This window comes from Macrotis lagotis, chromosome 1 (genome assembly GCF_037893015.1).
Source record: "Macrotis lagotis isolate mMagLag1 chromosome 1, bilby.v1.9.chrom.fasta, whole genome shotgun sequence".
Taxonomy (NCBI): Eukaryota; Metazoa; Chordata; class Mammalia; order Peramelemorphia; family Peramelidae; genus Macrotis; species Macrotis lagotis.
This window is the reverse complement of record NC_133658.1, coordinates 297615578-297628700: the sequence shown is the minus strand read 5'-3', so window position 1 is coordinate 297628700 and position 13123 is coordinate 297615578. Positions and strand designations below refer to the sequence as shown.

At 47.6% G+C, this 13123-nt stretch overlaps 3 protein-coding genes across 4 annotated transcripts; 1 reads left to right on the top strand and 2 right to left on the bottom strand.

Annotated features, from left to right (window-relative positions):
- Positions 1-645: 645 nt before the first annotated feature.
- Positions 646-3206, top strand: UBE2C (ubiquitin conjugating enzyme E2 C). Of its 2 annotated transcripts, XM_074211234.1 has the most exons (6): positions 650-822; positions 952-979; positions 1314-1400; positions 1776-1980; positions 2238-2297; positions 2936-3206. In XM_074211234.1, the coding sequence occupies exons 1-6, from the start codon at positions 728-730 to the stop codon at positions 2992-2994; spliced, it is 534 nt and encodes a 177-aa protein (XP_074067335.1). In that variant the 5' UTR covers positions 650-727; the 3' UTR covers positions 2995-3206. The 2 variants fall into 2 exon arrangements, with proteins under 2 accessions (XP_074067334.1, XP_074067335.1); XM_074211233.1 differs by lacking the exon at positions 2936-3206 and having other exon boundaries at positions 646-822; positions 2238-2590.
- Positions 1134-4651, bottom strand: LOC141505410 (regulator of G-protein signaling 9-binding protein-like). The gene is made up of 2 exons (XM_074211232.1): positions 4465-4651; positions 1134-4218 (listed from the first exon to the last, which is right to left on the bottom strand). Exons 1-2 carry the CDS (start codon positions 4649-4651, stop codon positions 3731-3733), a joined length of 675 nt encoding a protein of 224 aa, XP_074067333.1. The 3' UTR covers positions 1134-3730.
- A 430-nt stretch (positions 4652-5081) lies between these two features.
- Positions 5082-9920, bottom strand: TNNC2 (troponin C2, fast skeletal type). Its single transcript, XM_074211230.1, has 6 exons — positions 9815-9920; positions 7060-7111; positions 6810-6953; positions 6607-6721; positions 6051-6187; positions 5082-5338 (listed from the first exon to the last, which is right to left on the bottom strand). The coding sequence occupies exons 1-6, from the start codon at positions 9815-9817 to the stop codon at positions 5307-5309; spliced, it is 483 nt and encodes a 160-aa protein (XP_074067331.1). The 5' UTR covers positions 9818-9920; the 3' UTR covers positions 5082-5306.
- Between the last annotated feature and the right edge of the window lie 3203 nt (positions 9921-13123).

Sequence of the window (13123 nt, the reverse complement as noted above, 5' to 3'; positions counted from 1 at the left end):
CCTTAGACGAGTCTTAAAGGAAACCAGGAGACCTTGATGAGGAAGGGAACGATTCCAAAAATGGGGGGAGGGGGGTCAGAGAAAAAGTCCAACTCCAAGTTGCAACGTCACTAGGTAGGAGGGAGCAGGAGGATCTGAGATTCCCCGCTGCTGGATGAGGAGACCCAGAATGGGGAGGCCCCTGCGGGCTGGTTATAATAAGGGCTCATTTGGGAGCAAAAATGAGGGGTGCGGAGGCCAGAAAGGACGGGGCCCGTGGGCTGGGGCTGCCAAGCGTGCAGGCTCGGAAGACCCCCTTACGTGGCTCCCAAGACCCGGCAACCATCATCTGGGCGTTAGACTGGGAGCCCCAAGCCCGGGCGTCACCTGGGCAGGACTTGTTGAATTCCCGGCTTTCCCACGTGTACTTTTCTGCAGCCCTTTAAGCCCGTCTTCCCTAATCGCTACCAATCACCCACAAGTTCGTTAGTTAGTAGACAGTCCCGGCGACCAATCGTCTTCTCGAAGACGAGCCCCTGCTGGCCATTCCTGTTGTTCCGGAGGGTGGGTTTCCACGTTTCCAGGTGACGAAGGACGTCCGGGCGATCCCATTGGCTGGATCAAACCCAAGCGTGCCTCCGATTGGCTGGCCCCGCCGGAGGGTTACAATTCAAACGCGGGCGGGCGGGCCTGGAGCCCTGCAGTTACGGTCGGGACTTTCTCTTCCTCTCTCCCTCCGGGATCCCCCATGGCCTCTCAGAACCGCGACCCGGCCGCCAGCGCCGCCTCCCGTAAGGGGACCGAGCCCGGGGCGGGCGGCGCCCGCGGGTCCGTGGGCAAGAGGTGAGAGTTAGCGAAGCCGCCGAGGGCCCGGAGAGGGCCTGCGGCCGGGGGGCGGGGAGGGGGCCGGGGGCCAAGAGATGGGGGTGGGCTCGGGCTCAGCCGGCGAACCCCTCTGCTCCTTCTCCGCAGGCTGCAGCAGGAACTGATGACCCTGATGGTGAGTGCCCGGCCCCAGCCCGGCCCCGGGGCCCCGTCACCGAGGCAGACTCGCAGCCCAGCTCCGGCGCCCCGAGAGTGTGGGGTTTACGGCCCCCCTCACCGGTAGTCTTCCCCAAAACTAGCTGCCCCCCCCCCCCCAGAAACAAGCCACCCTCATCAGCCGGGTTGTGAGTCTCTTTATTGAGGGCATCCACGAGCAGAACCGTGGCCTTGGGCCGCTGCCTTTTCATCCAGCTGTGCCCTCCCGTTAGAGGTCCTGGGAGGGATCTTGGGGAATCCTCTAAGGCCGCACCCAGAGATGCGCCCCAGGAAAGCTTTATTCTCCCCCGCAGATGTCTGGAGACAAAGGGATTTCTGCCTTTCCAGAGTCAGACAATCTCTTCAAATGGGTTGGGACCATCCACGGGGCCGCCGGGACGGTGAGTATCCAAGATTGGAAATAATGGGTGGGACTGCTGTGGGAGTATGCTCCGAGGTTGTGGTTGAACTGGGATTGGGTGAGAGGAAGCCCTTGAGGGGTAGATGGCAAAGCCCCACCTCAAAATTGAGAGAATCTCTTAAAATACCTTGACTCAACTGGTCCTCTCCCCACCCTGAGAACTCAGTAGGGTTTATGGTGATAACACCGGATGAAAAACTGAAGCAAGCTCAGTCATGAAATTGGACAAAATAGGGACTAAAATTCAGGCCTTCTGACTCTCCCAGTATTCTTTCCACTGTTCTAAAATGCCTCTTTTTCCTCAAGCCCAGCCTATTCCTCTCACTAATTAATTTGAGTGCCTCTCCATCCCCAGGTATATGAAGACCTAAGATACAAACTCTCCCTGGAATTCCCCAGTGGCTACCCATATAATGCTCCCACCGTGAAATTTGTCACACCTTGTTACCATCCTAATGTGGACACTCAAGGCAATATCTGTTTGGACATCCTCAAGGACAAGTGGTCAGCCCTGTATGATGTCAGGACCATCCTACTATCTATCCAGAGCCTGCTGGGAGGTGATGCTCATTGGGAATTTCCTGTTCCCCTGCCCTCACCCCTTCTGGGATTTAGGATTACCCTTTAACTCTCCTTTTGCTATCTTGTAACTCACAGAATGTTAAGTCTAGAAGGGACCATAGAACATAGAATGTCAGAAAACATCTAACCTGACCGTTATTATTATATTTCTAAGCCTGATTCTCACAGAGCTCAAATTTTCCCCCTGGCAGTTGTTTTTCTGGACCTTCCCTTAATATGTTGTCTCTTTCTACAGAACCCAACATTGACAGCCCATTGAACACACATGCTGCTGAACTTTGGACAAACCCCACAGGTGAGTCTTCCACTGAAATGGGAATTCCAACAAAGGTTTCCCTAGAGGTTTTAGAATGGAAAAAATCCTTCCCTGTATGGATTCAATTCCTTGTTCTTGAGAACATTTAGGCATATGGTGCCTGGGGAGCATGATAAATCTCACCATTGTAGTCTTTTAAAAATAGCTCTTATAGGGGCAGCTAGGTGGCAGTGGATAGAGCACCTGCCCTGGAGTCAAGAGTACCTGAGTTCAAATCTGGCCTCAGACACTTAATAATTACCTAGCTCTTGCAAAAAACCTAAAAAAAAGAATAGCTCTTATAAAAATCCCAGGAGAGCTTTTTAACTAAACTACATACCCTCTTTAAGTGAATGGAACAGAAAGAATCTCACCCCACTAGAGGATTAGGAAGGGAATGGATTCTACTATCTTCTAGCTCACCAGATTTGGGACAAAGGTGGGATACAGACACAACACCATACTATAAGCACCTCCCTTAGAAATGATTAGAGGGAAAAGGATCCAAGAAGAAACAGGAGAAGGATCAGTACCAGGGGACCTGAATGTTAACTGTTTAGGGGGGTTGACAAAACACTGGCATGTCCTAGGAAATCCCCAAACCAGTTGCTTACCTACTCATTCTGTTCTCTCCTCAGCCTTTAAAAAGTACCTGCTGGAAACCTACATGAAGCAGGTGGCTAGCCAAGAGCCCTGACCCTGACTGGCTAGCCTTATCTTCCCTTCATCTTGTGTGTATGTCTTTATGTTTGTGTGTTGGTGTTACTTTTTCCCTTCTGCCTAATCTGTCTTCTCCCCCTTGTCATCTGTACAGGACTGTATCATAGACTGTTTTCATTTTTTTTCCCTTAAACTCTAGTTCAGCCCTCAACATTAATGTATAAATAAAGTTTGTTTTTTTTAACTGTTGCTGTTTGTTTGATGACTCTGGAGGCAGGATGGGGAACTGATGAGCTGTAAACTGAGCCTAGTCCCAGAAGAAACAATTCTCCAAGGTCTCAGGGCTAGTCTTTCTAGAAAACAGTGTAAGGCTGTCAGAGCTCTAAAGCTTTAGAACATTGACTGTGGAATGTTTTAAATTAGAAGGCATACTAGAACTGGATCAGCTGGTCCAAAGCATTTCTCTACCACAGATGGAGAAAGTGAGAACCAGACCCAGCTGAATCAATGGACCCAGAACCTGGGTCTTTTACAATGTAATTTATGTTTCTTCACTCTTATCCTGCCTCCTGCTTGTTTTATATTTGTAACTGCACTTTGGCTTTACTCAGGGTAAGACTTTTTCTCTCTTCTAATGCCCTCTGGCTGTCACACATCCTGCTGGGATTTGAACTGGAATAGAAAGTAACTTATCAGCCTTAGACTCAAAATGCTTCCCCTGATGTAGAAAAAGTGGAAAGCGGAGAGATGTCCCTGCAGTACCTTAGACTCCTTCAGGCCACTATACAATGAGACTGAAGTCTGAGTGGAGCCGGGGCACAGCATGCAGGAGGACTCCTCCCCACTGAGCCCTCAGGACTGGCTTCTTCAGCTCCTGGACCACCCACGGTGGCCTCCACGCTCCATACTGGTACATTGACCTTGGTCTCCAGCTCCAAGAGCATCTCTTCTAGGCGCTGCCCCCATCGGGCCAGCTCTTCAGGCAGCTCCCCTGCTCTTTCAGAAACCTTTCCACTGGGCCGTCTCAGGCTCCAGCCCTTGGGCCCAAAGGATGTAACTCCGGTATTGACCAACTGGGTCCCTGAGGCCGGAGATGGCAAGGGGAAAAGCTGGCTGAGGTCATGGGCCCGACCCAGATCCTGCAGGAAAATTTCCAGGGCTGACAGACATAGCACCCATATCCTCTCCAGCTCCATCTTCACCTCTTCCTCCTGCCTGCCCTCTGGTTCTGCAAGCTCGGCCAAAAGCTGGTTCCGCAGGCCTGGGGGGGGGGGGGGGGGGACAGAAAGCAGGGGCGGCCAGAGTCAGGAGAGGGAGGAGGGGGCTCCCCCTCCATGGGGCCTAGGGAGCGGGCAGCGAGTGTGACAGGTGTCCACCCCCATCTACGAAGGGAAAACCAGGCCCAAACAGCAGCGCCGGAACTCCAACCCGGGGCCTCCGTCCCTCCCCTCTGGGCGGCTGGGAAGCCCGGACCCCCGCCCCGTTGCCGCCGGCCCGGTGCGCTCACCCAGACTCAGCTCGAGGCCCCTGCGGCCGCTCTCCTCCAGGGCCCGGCGCAGCCTCCGGCCGTCGGCCGAGCCGCCCAGGCCCAGGACCAGCTGCCTGTAGCTGACGGTCAGCCTGTGCAGCGCTTCGTAGGCCGCCCTGCACTCGGCCGCGGGCGGGCCCCGCTCCCCCGGGCCCGCGCCCCGCATGCTCCCAGCCGGGCCCGGCTCCCGGCCTCGGCCAGCCGCGGCCCCACCCAAGCCGGACCCGGAGAAGGCGGGGCTGCGGGGCTGCCGGGCCCGCTCCCGCCCCCCGGCTGCGGCGCCCACCTCGCGCGACCGCGGCCAGCCCCCTCCGCCCGCTCTCACCAAGCCGGGCCGGGGATGGCCCTGCGGGGCCGCCTTCGGGGCCCGGGCCCACAACCTTTAAGCCCTTGTTATTCCTAAAGTACAATTTCTATCCAGACACAAGCCCTTGGGGTTCGGAAGGACTTTGCGTCATCTCCGCAAGGCCCGCGGGACCAATTTCCCCAATTCTGACAATGAGTAAAGTGAGGCAGAGAGAGACGGGGAAGAACCTCGGTGTGGCTAGGTTTTCTGTGCCTGTGCGCCGCGGCGGAGCAGCCAGACCCAGAGGCCGCTCCTTTTGAAATCCTTTTTCCTTTATTGATGACATTTACACATCCCTGGCCTGGCCCAGGAGAAGGGAGATCGAGGGAGGGAGGGAATGGAGGAGGAATTCACATGAGGGAGGGAGAAGCAGCCCTGGGTGGTCTCAGGGCGATGGGAGCCAGGTGAGTAGCAGGTTGAACCCTTGGGGTGAAAGGCAGGGTGAGGCAAAACAGGACTGAGCTGTTCGGGATTCTTACTGCACACCCTCCATCATCTTCAGGAACTCTGCAAGAAGAAAGGGAGAGGAAAGGAATCAGAAAAGGCATGGGTAGGACCACAGAGTTGGTGGGGGAAAGACCACAGACCTGCACTGCCCACACTCCTGACTTGCCCAGACTTACTGATTCATACAATTAAGATACTCAAAAACAGAGGATTCTGAATCCTTTCATTTATTTTTTTTTAAATCAAAAGGCCCAGAGAAGGCAAGTGATTTGCCTTAGAATGCTTAGATAGTACATGGCAGTACCCAGCTCAGGCTCACATTATCTGATCCTTCACATTACACCCCCACTCCACCCGGGACCCACTTCTAGACTACCAGCTCCTTGAAGACAGAATTATTTTCATCTTTGCATCTCTACACCCAGTCCCACTCTTCTTAGTTCTTTTTTTCTTTTTGTTTTTAGGTTCTTCTTAGTTCTTAGAGAAAACTTTTCTTGATAATGTCTGTATATATGTTCCAATATATCAAGACTGGAAGCAACTTAGAAATGAAGTCAAACCCCTCATTTTTACCAAAAAAAGGGGGGGGGGTTTCAAGAAAGCAAATGACTCATCCAATTTAGGTAAATTGGAAAGATTGGAAACCAGGTATCTGAGCTCCATGTCCCCTATCCCTGCTCCTCTGAAAAAGCACCTATACCCATTCAATACCTCTCCATCCCCACTGTCCCACCCCCTCCCTGTGTCTTCCATCTGCATCCTCAGTTCTCACCATCAAAGTCAATTCGGCCATCATTGTTCTTGTCTCCATCCTTCATTAAGGACTCAATCTCTTCATCAGTCACATGCTCTCCTGAAGCCCGGAAGATCTCCACTAGCTCCTCAGCATCAATATAGCCATCAGCATTCCTAATGGAGTGGGGGGGGGGGGGAGGGAAGAGATCAGGTGTTCTTCAAGCAGTCCCTCAAGAGACTGTGACATTGAGACTGCCCCCACCTACAGGGGGTAATGAACCAAAGGATCCAATGTTGAAAGGATCCTTAAAAATCATTTAGATCATAGACCCTAGAAGTTTTCAATCCCCAAGGCCTGGGACCCAGGACTACTCAGCCCCCTCTTCCCACTTCAGCCTAGTCAGATTTACTTTACTTTTCTTCCAGTTCCTTCTTCTCCCCATCACTTCCATCTTCCCAAATATACACCTTCCCCAAACAGTCCCACGAAGACTGAGTCTGAACTTTAAGACACCTGGAACATTCATCTCTACTCCCTCACCTCACTAACACCTTCCCAGGAAATCATGGACCCAGTGAGTACCAGACCTAACCTGTCAAAGATACGGAAACATTCAGCCAGCTCCTCCTCACTCTTTCCTTTCGCATCCTCCTTCATCTGTCGCACCATCATGACCAAGAACTCTTCAAAGTCAATGGTGCCGCTGCCTAGGTTGGGGAAAGTGAGCATCAGAGGCCCTGCCCAAGTGTAGTCAGTCACCCTCTCCTCACACCTCACAAGAGATCCTCAGCTCACCATCTTCATCCACCTCCTCTATGATGGCATCCAACTCCTCTTTGGTGGGTGTCTGGCCCAACATCCGCATCACTGTACCCAATTCCTTGGTACTGATGTCACCACCACCATCAGCATCAAACATGTCGAAGGCAGCTTTGAACTCTGAGAGGGAGAATGGCATGAGATGGAAGGAGGTAGAGGAATAACAAGGAAGAACTGTCCCACCCCCACTCCCCAACCAAGAACTGTACCTTCCACTGCCACTCACCTGCAATCATTTCCTCGCTGAGGAAGGACCGGGCTTCTGCCTGCTGGTCCGTCTGCAAGATACCAGAGAAGTCAGATACCAGGTCTCAGGGAAGGAGAAGAAGAAGAAAGGGAAAGGGGGACTCCCAAGAGAAGGATGAGGATGAAGAGAGCCAAGAGCTTTTCACACTGTTGAACCTGTATTCATTCAGGTCCCTATTTTACTACTCATGTAACCTTGGGCAAGTTATTTATTTTTCTGGGTCCCTATTTCCCTATCAGTAAAATGAGGGGATTGAATTAGATAATAGCTTAAGTTTCCTTAAGGTTCTAAACTCTATGACACTATTTTTATGAGTACCCCAAAACAGCCACCTGGGTGCCAATCTTTTAAATGATGACTTGCTTCTTGCTTGGTAGTTATACCAAATTCTTGGAAACTCATATACAATCTCTCTGTACTCAAAAATCTAGTTTGGTAGTGCTTGATATCTTGTTCTACCTTGTCTTTAGTTCATAGCTGGGAGGAATCGTGTAAAAATTCACCATCTCTACCATTTCCCCCAAAACTAATGCCATTTAAAACCACCTTGGGACTCAGACTAGGAAAAGGCACTTAGGGTATTCTCTTCATGAGGGCCTTAACATAGCAAAACCATAGAGAGGGAACTTAATGATAGTCTCATTCCCACCATTTCATAAGGTTGAAGCTGTCCTTCCACAAAGGACAATATAGATTAGAACTGACAGTGGAGACCAGAGATCTCAGCCATCAACTGTTAAAAAGAATGGCAGAATATTAGAGATGAAAGGGCCCTTAGAAATCATCTAATCCAACCCCCTTATTTTATAGAAGAGGAAGCTAAGGACCTGAAGGATTAAATGATTTACCTAAAGTCATAGGGAAATATATGGAAGAGCCAGAATTTGAATCCAGGACTTCTAACTTTAGTATACCATCCACTATCCCTTCCTTTTTTAATGGAATATAACTAGGTAAAAATGCTCAGATAATTTTCTGTCAAATGGGGCTAAATCACATTTCCCTGCTAGAGCTTTTGTGAGTCAGTGTACTCTAGTGGAGAAAATCCCAGATTAAGAATTTGGAGAGTCAAGTTAGCTAGGTGACACAGTGGATAGAGCACCAGTCAGGAGTACCTGAGTTCAAATCTGACCTCAGACATTTAATAATTACCTGGCTGTGTGGCCTTGGGCAAGCCACTTAACCCCCAATTGACTTACGAAAAAAAAAGAATCTGGAAACTTGAATATGAGTACAATCATTGATTTCATCAGTTTCTATAGTTGAGGTACTTTCCTTCTAGACTTTAGTTTCATCTGTATTAATGAAGGGGGTTATTTTGAAGTTCCTTCTAGCTCGAGAAATTTGTTATTTTATTCCTCTTACTTGTTAATGGGACTTGAGAAGTCTAACCTTAAAATTGAAACCTAGAATTTCCATAGCCTAAACATGATGGATCCTAGGACCCCTTACCATCTCTCCACATCCCCTCCCCCCCACCTTGTCCCACCCCAGGCCAGAGGACTTGGCTATTCTTAGGCCACGGCTGTAAGAACAGCTGTGCCAAGGCTCCAGTTACTTCTCAAAGAAGGAATAGGAGAACATGGAGGGAGGGGTTGAGGTTGGGGGTGGGGGTAGGAGTAGAAGACTAAAAAATACCTCCTCCTTCAAAGAACTGTAGCAATTAGAGTTGAATAAAACTTTAAAAACCAATTGAACCCAATACCTTAGCCCTCCATTTTATAGATTAGAAGGAAACTGAGGCCACAGGAACAAACAGTAAGAAAATATGATCACAGTTCCCTTCATCTGAGACTGATATTCTTCTCCCTCTACCATATGCCCTTTCACACCCCAGAGCCTATGCCCAATGGCCAGGAGAGCCCCTCTGTCTCTGGCTCCTTCTACCTTTACTTTGGCAGACTCTCTGCCCTTCAGACTCAGTTGTAAGATGAACCAAATTCTTTGGGAGCTCTTGAACAAAAATAGTTAAAGCCATAGAAGGATGCAAATGGGGCAGCGAGCCCCCATGCTGCTGGTGCCCCCAAAAGGCAGAAGAGGGCAGATGCTCTATGTCTTAAAACTCTAGGAGCCTCTGTGCTCAAAGATCAAGATACTATCTTTTCATTCCAAGACCACTTCCAAAGAAAGAATCATGGGCTTACAAAAGGAAAGGAACTGAAAGTCCTACAATCCAATCCCCCTATTTTACAGGTGAGAAATGAAGCTGAGAAAAGCTCAATTACTTGAGCAAGGTCACTCACATTGTATATGACAAAATTGGAAGATGAACTTATGTCCCTCAGTTCCAATGCCAACACTTCTTACCACATTATACAGCTTCTTTGTGGGGGAAGGCTACTGAGAGTTAAGGACAGTTTGGGAAATTTCTCCTTCTCTCTGGATAGCCATGTTCCTAAAAACTTCACTAATCAATAAGACTTAAATCTCATTTTGCAGTTGAAGAAAAATGTTAAATGACTCGCATTGGGGGAGAGGGGGACAGGAGAGAGGCATAGTAAGTTGGTGGCTGAGGTCAGACTTATTACCCAATATTCTAAATCCATGTTTCCTCTACCCCATATTGTCTCTCATCTGGGCCAGTAGCCTCTGGTTGCCTGGGCTTCCTAGCCTCTTTGGGCAACATTTTTTCCCAAGGTCCACAGGGAGCAAAATGAAGTTCAATTCTCCCCTTATAATTTCTTCTGGAGAGTGAAGATCTGAGGATAGGGATGGGGAAGGGAGGCCTACTTACCATGGTGACTGGTCACACTGTCCACCTGTTGCAATCAGTCCCAACTCCTCTGCACTCCACACCCAAAGGCTCACCACCACCTCAGTCCCCAATATTTGTAGGGGTTCCTGCTCTTACTCCCTCCCTCACTCCCTGGGATTGGACACTCTTGTATCCCAGTCTTCCCCAATCCAATTAGCTTCCAGAGCTCAGTTGCACCTGCCCCTCCCCAAGTCTGATCCCATTACCTAATTTAGCCAAGGAGCACTGGGTAAACCTAAACCTTGGAGCAGGTGCCTGCCTTGATGTTCCAAGACCCTTATGGGAAGATCCCACCCCTTCTCTCACTCAGGAAGCTTATACACTGGACCCCCAACCTGCCCAAACAAAGCCATTACAAGTAGTAAGAAGGAGGGGATTATAGAGAGAGAAGGAATAGGACACCAAGATCAAGGAATCCCTCTCTTTTGCCTGAATGGAAGTATATTATTGTCTTCTCTGGACACTAGTGACATCTTATAGTTTTTAGAGGGGAGTTGAGGCATGAGACTTTTAAAATAATAGAATGGTAGAGATAAGAGAAACTTCAGCACATGAAAATGGAAATCACTAGAGAGAGTAGAACAAAAGATGTGAGAGCTAGGAGGGATTTTGGAGATCATTTGGTCCTACCCTTTTCATTTTACAATGGAGAAAACTGAAGTCCAAAAAGGGGAGACTTCTCCCTGACCACACAGAGCTAAGTGGACACCAGAAGGTCAGTCTTGCCCTAGTTTTAGAGCCAAAGAGCAGCCCAGACAATTTCATGCTTATCCCCATACCCCCCAAAGAAAACCAGAAAATAAAAAAGCCTCCAGTACTGGAAGACATGTCGCTACTCAGGTTGGGTACAAGACAGATGGAGAGAAGAATAAAGAGGGTTAAGAAAGCCCCATAAAGCAGCTAATCAAAAGACATGAGGAGATAAGAGTGGGGGAAGGAAGGGGTCAGGGCATTCAAATGCCAAGGAGAGGTCAAGATGGACAGCAGCAAATGGCACTGGCTTCTTCCCCTATATATAGACAATCCCAAGAAAAGCATGGCAGTCGAGCCAGACTAAATAAGGCATCAGCCAGCCTGAGACAGAGGGAAGGGGACTGGGTAAGTTCCCTTTTGGAACCATTTACATCCTGGGAAAGCCAAGGTCCAGAAAAGATCTTTAGAATACCCACAAGGACAGGGGCAATGGTCCTGGGACAGAAAGATGATCATCTCATTTTGCATCCTCTGGCTTACAATTCTCTTTGTGTTAAGCCAGTAATATAAGTATATAGATAGATAGATAGATGGATAGATAGATAGATAGATAGAGATATTTTATAGATAAGATTAGATATAGATAATTTTATAGATAAGGAAACAAGTCCAGAAAGCAGAAACAATTTGTCTGAGGGCCCACAGAAAGCTAGAACCAGATCACAGATCAGATGACTCCAAGTCCTATTGTTAAGTAGTTTTCAGTAAATTTTTTCTGACCCCATTAAAATAGTTTGCTATTTTCTTCTCTAGTTAATTTTATCGAAGAGTAAAATGAGGCAAACAGGGTTGAATGAGTTGCCTAGATCATACAGTTAGTAAGAGAGGCTTGATTTGAATTCAGGTCTTCCTGACTCCAGGTCTGGTGCTCTCTCCACTATACCACCTAGCTTTCTAAGGAACTGGAGTTCAAGCCCAGTCTACATTTATTCATTCAGTTGTTTGTTTGTTTTTTGCAAGGCAAATGGGGTTAAGTGGCTTGCCCAAGGCCACACAGCTAGGTAATTATTAAGTGTCTGAGACTGGATTTGAACCCAGGTACTCCTGACTCCAGGGCCAGCGCTTTATCCACCTGGCCACCTAGCCACCCCCAGTTTATTTCTTGATTACCTACTAGTACCCAGTGGTTAGTTGGACTCCAGAGGATAACAAAGTATAAGATATGGTACCCCACTCCTTTAGGGAGCTTCCAACCCAGATCAAAAGAAAATCATACTGAGGAAGAGGAGAAAGATGAGGAGGAGATTGACCATGTGGATGTATAATGATAAAGACTAACATTTAGTTGTTTTTTTATAATTAAGTGTTTAATTCATGATCTTACTTGATTTTTTGCAATAATCCAATGAGGTAGATATTAAGGTATTATCTTTTTTTAAAATTTTATTTATTTAAGGAAATGGGGTTGACTTTCCCAAGGTCACACAGCTAGGCAATTAAGTGTCTGAGGTCATATTTGAACTCAGGTACTTTTGACTGCAGGACTGGTGCTCTATCCACTGTGCCACCTAGCTGCCCCCACCATTCATTTTTGTAAAATTGTCTCCCTCCTTCCCTTTCCTGCCCCTTCCCCAAGACAGCAAGCAATCTAATATAGGTTATATTATCTTTCTATTTAAGAGATGAAGAAACTAAGACTCAGAGAAGTAAATATACTTGGCATTTGTATAATTCTTTATAAGCATCTTATCTGATTCTCACTTGTGATATAGTTACTATAGATACTATTAATCTCATTTTGCAGATGAAGAAATTTACACAAGTGGAAGTGAAATGATTTTCCCATGTTCACAAATTAAGGAAGTGGTAAAGTAGGATCCAAATCCAAGTGTTCCTGACTGCAAGTCCATCATTCCTCATTCACTCTATCTTGCTGCCCTGATAGTGAAGTGACAAAATCTCCTGTTAAAAAAAAATGACACCTGTAGTCATTCTGTGACTTTTGAATGCACCCTATGCAACAATAGAACTATTTTAGTAAAGTTAGCCTAAATCAGCTCTTGCTAAAGCCTACAGAATACATATACACACTTATACTTACATACCCATGCAAGTAGTATTCTATTATCTGGAGTGTAATTTATCTGCATTGTCCACTAGGTGGTGGTTTCCCTAAATCAACACCCAAAGCCTCTCCCCAATCTTTCTGCTACCAGTATAGCAGAGCTTTCAGTCTCCCCACTAGTCATAAGGGGCACTCAGCCTACAAAAATTTTACACCCTCCCTCCCCAACTTCTCCTTTTTCTATTGGTATTGGCCACATTCAATAATGGTCTAAGTAGGATTTCTTAACTTTTGTTTTAATGAATGCCTTCCACATTATGGACCCCTTCTAAGGATACTATTTTTAAATATATAAAATAACAATAACAGCTAGCATAATGCCTTAAGGTTTATTCCATCCTCACAACAATCTTAGATAGTAGATAGGCTCTATTATCTCCATTTTTGTTAATGAGGAAGCTAATATAGAAAGAGGGTAAATGTCTTCTTGCCCAAGATCACACAGCTAGTCCAAGGCCAGATTTCAACTC

What these genes read in the sequence shown, in the direction of transcription:
- LOC141505410 (XM_074211232.1), bottom strand. Translation starts at nt 4,651, where the DNA reads ATGCGGGGCGCGGGCCCGGGGGAGCGGGGCCCGCCCGCGGCCGAGTGC. An exon ending in GGGCCTCGAGCTGAGTCTGG is followed by an intron (nt 4,219 to 4,464) that starts GTGAGCGCACCG and finishes CCCCCCCCCCAG; the next exon opens with GCCTGCGGAACCAGCTTTTG.
- UBE2C (XM_074211233.1), top strand. Translation starts at nt 728, where the DNA reads ATGGCCTCTCAGAACCGCGACCCGGCCGCCAGCGCCGCCTCCCGTAAG. An exon ending in TCCACGGGGCCGCCGGGACG is followed by an intron (nt 1,401 to 1,775) that starts GTGAGTATCCAA and finishes CTCCATCCCCAG; the next exon opens with GTATATGAAGACCTAAGATA. An exon ending in TATCCAGAGCCTGCTGGGAG is followed by an intron (nt 1,981 to 2,237) that starts GTGATGCTCATT and finishes CTCTTTCTACAG; the next exon opens with AACCCAACATTGACAGCCCA.
- TNNC2 (XM_074211230.1), bottom strand. An exon ending in AGAGGAGGTGGATGAAGATG is followed by an intron (nt 6,722 to 6,809) that starts GTGAGCTGAGGA and finishes TCCCCAACCTAG; the next exon opens with GCAGCGGCACCATTGACTTT. An exon ending in TGTTTCCGTATCTTTGACAG is followed by an intron (nt 6,188 to 6,606) that starts GTTAGGTCTGGT and finishes CCACTCCATTAG; the next exon opens with GAATGCTGATGGCTATATTG.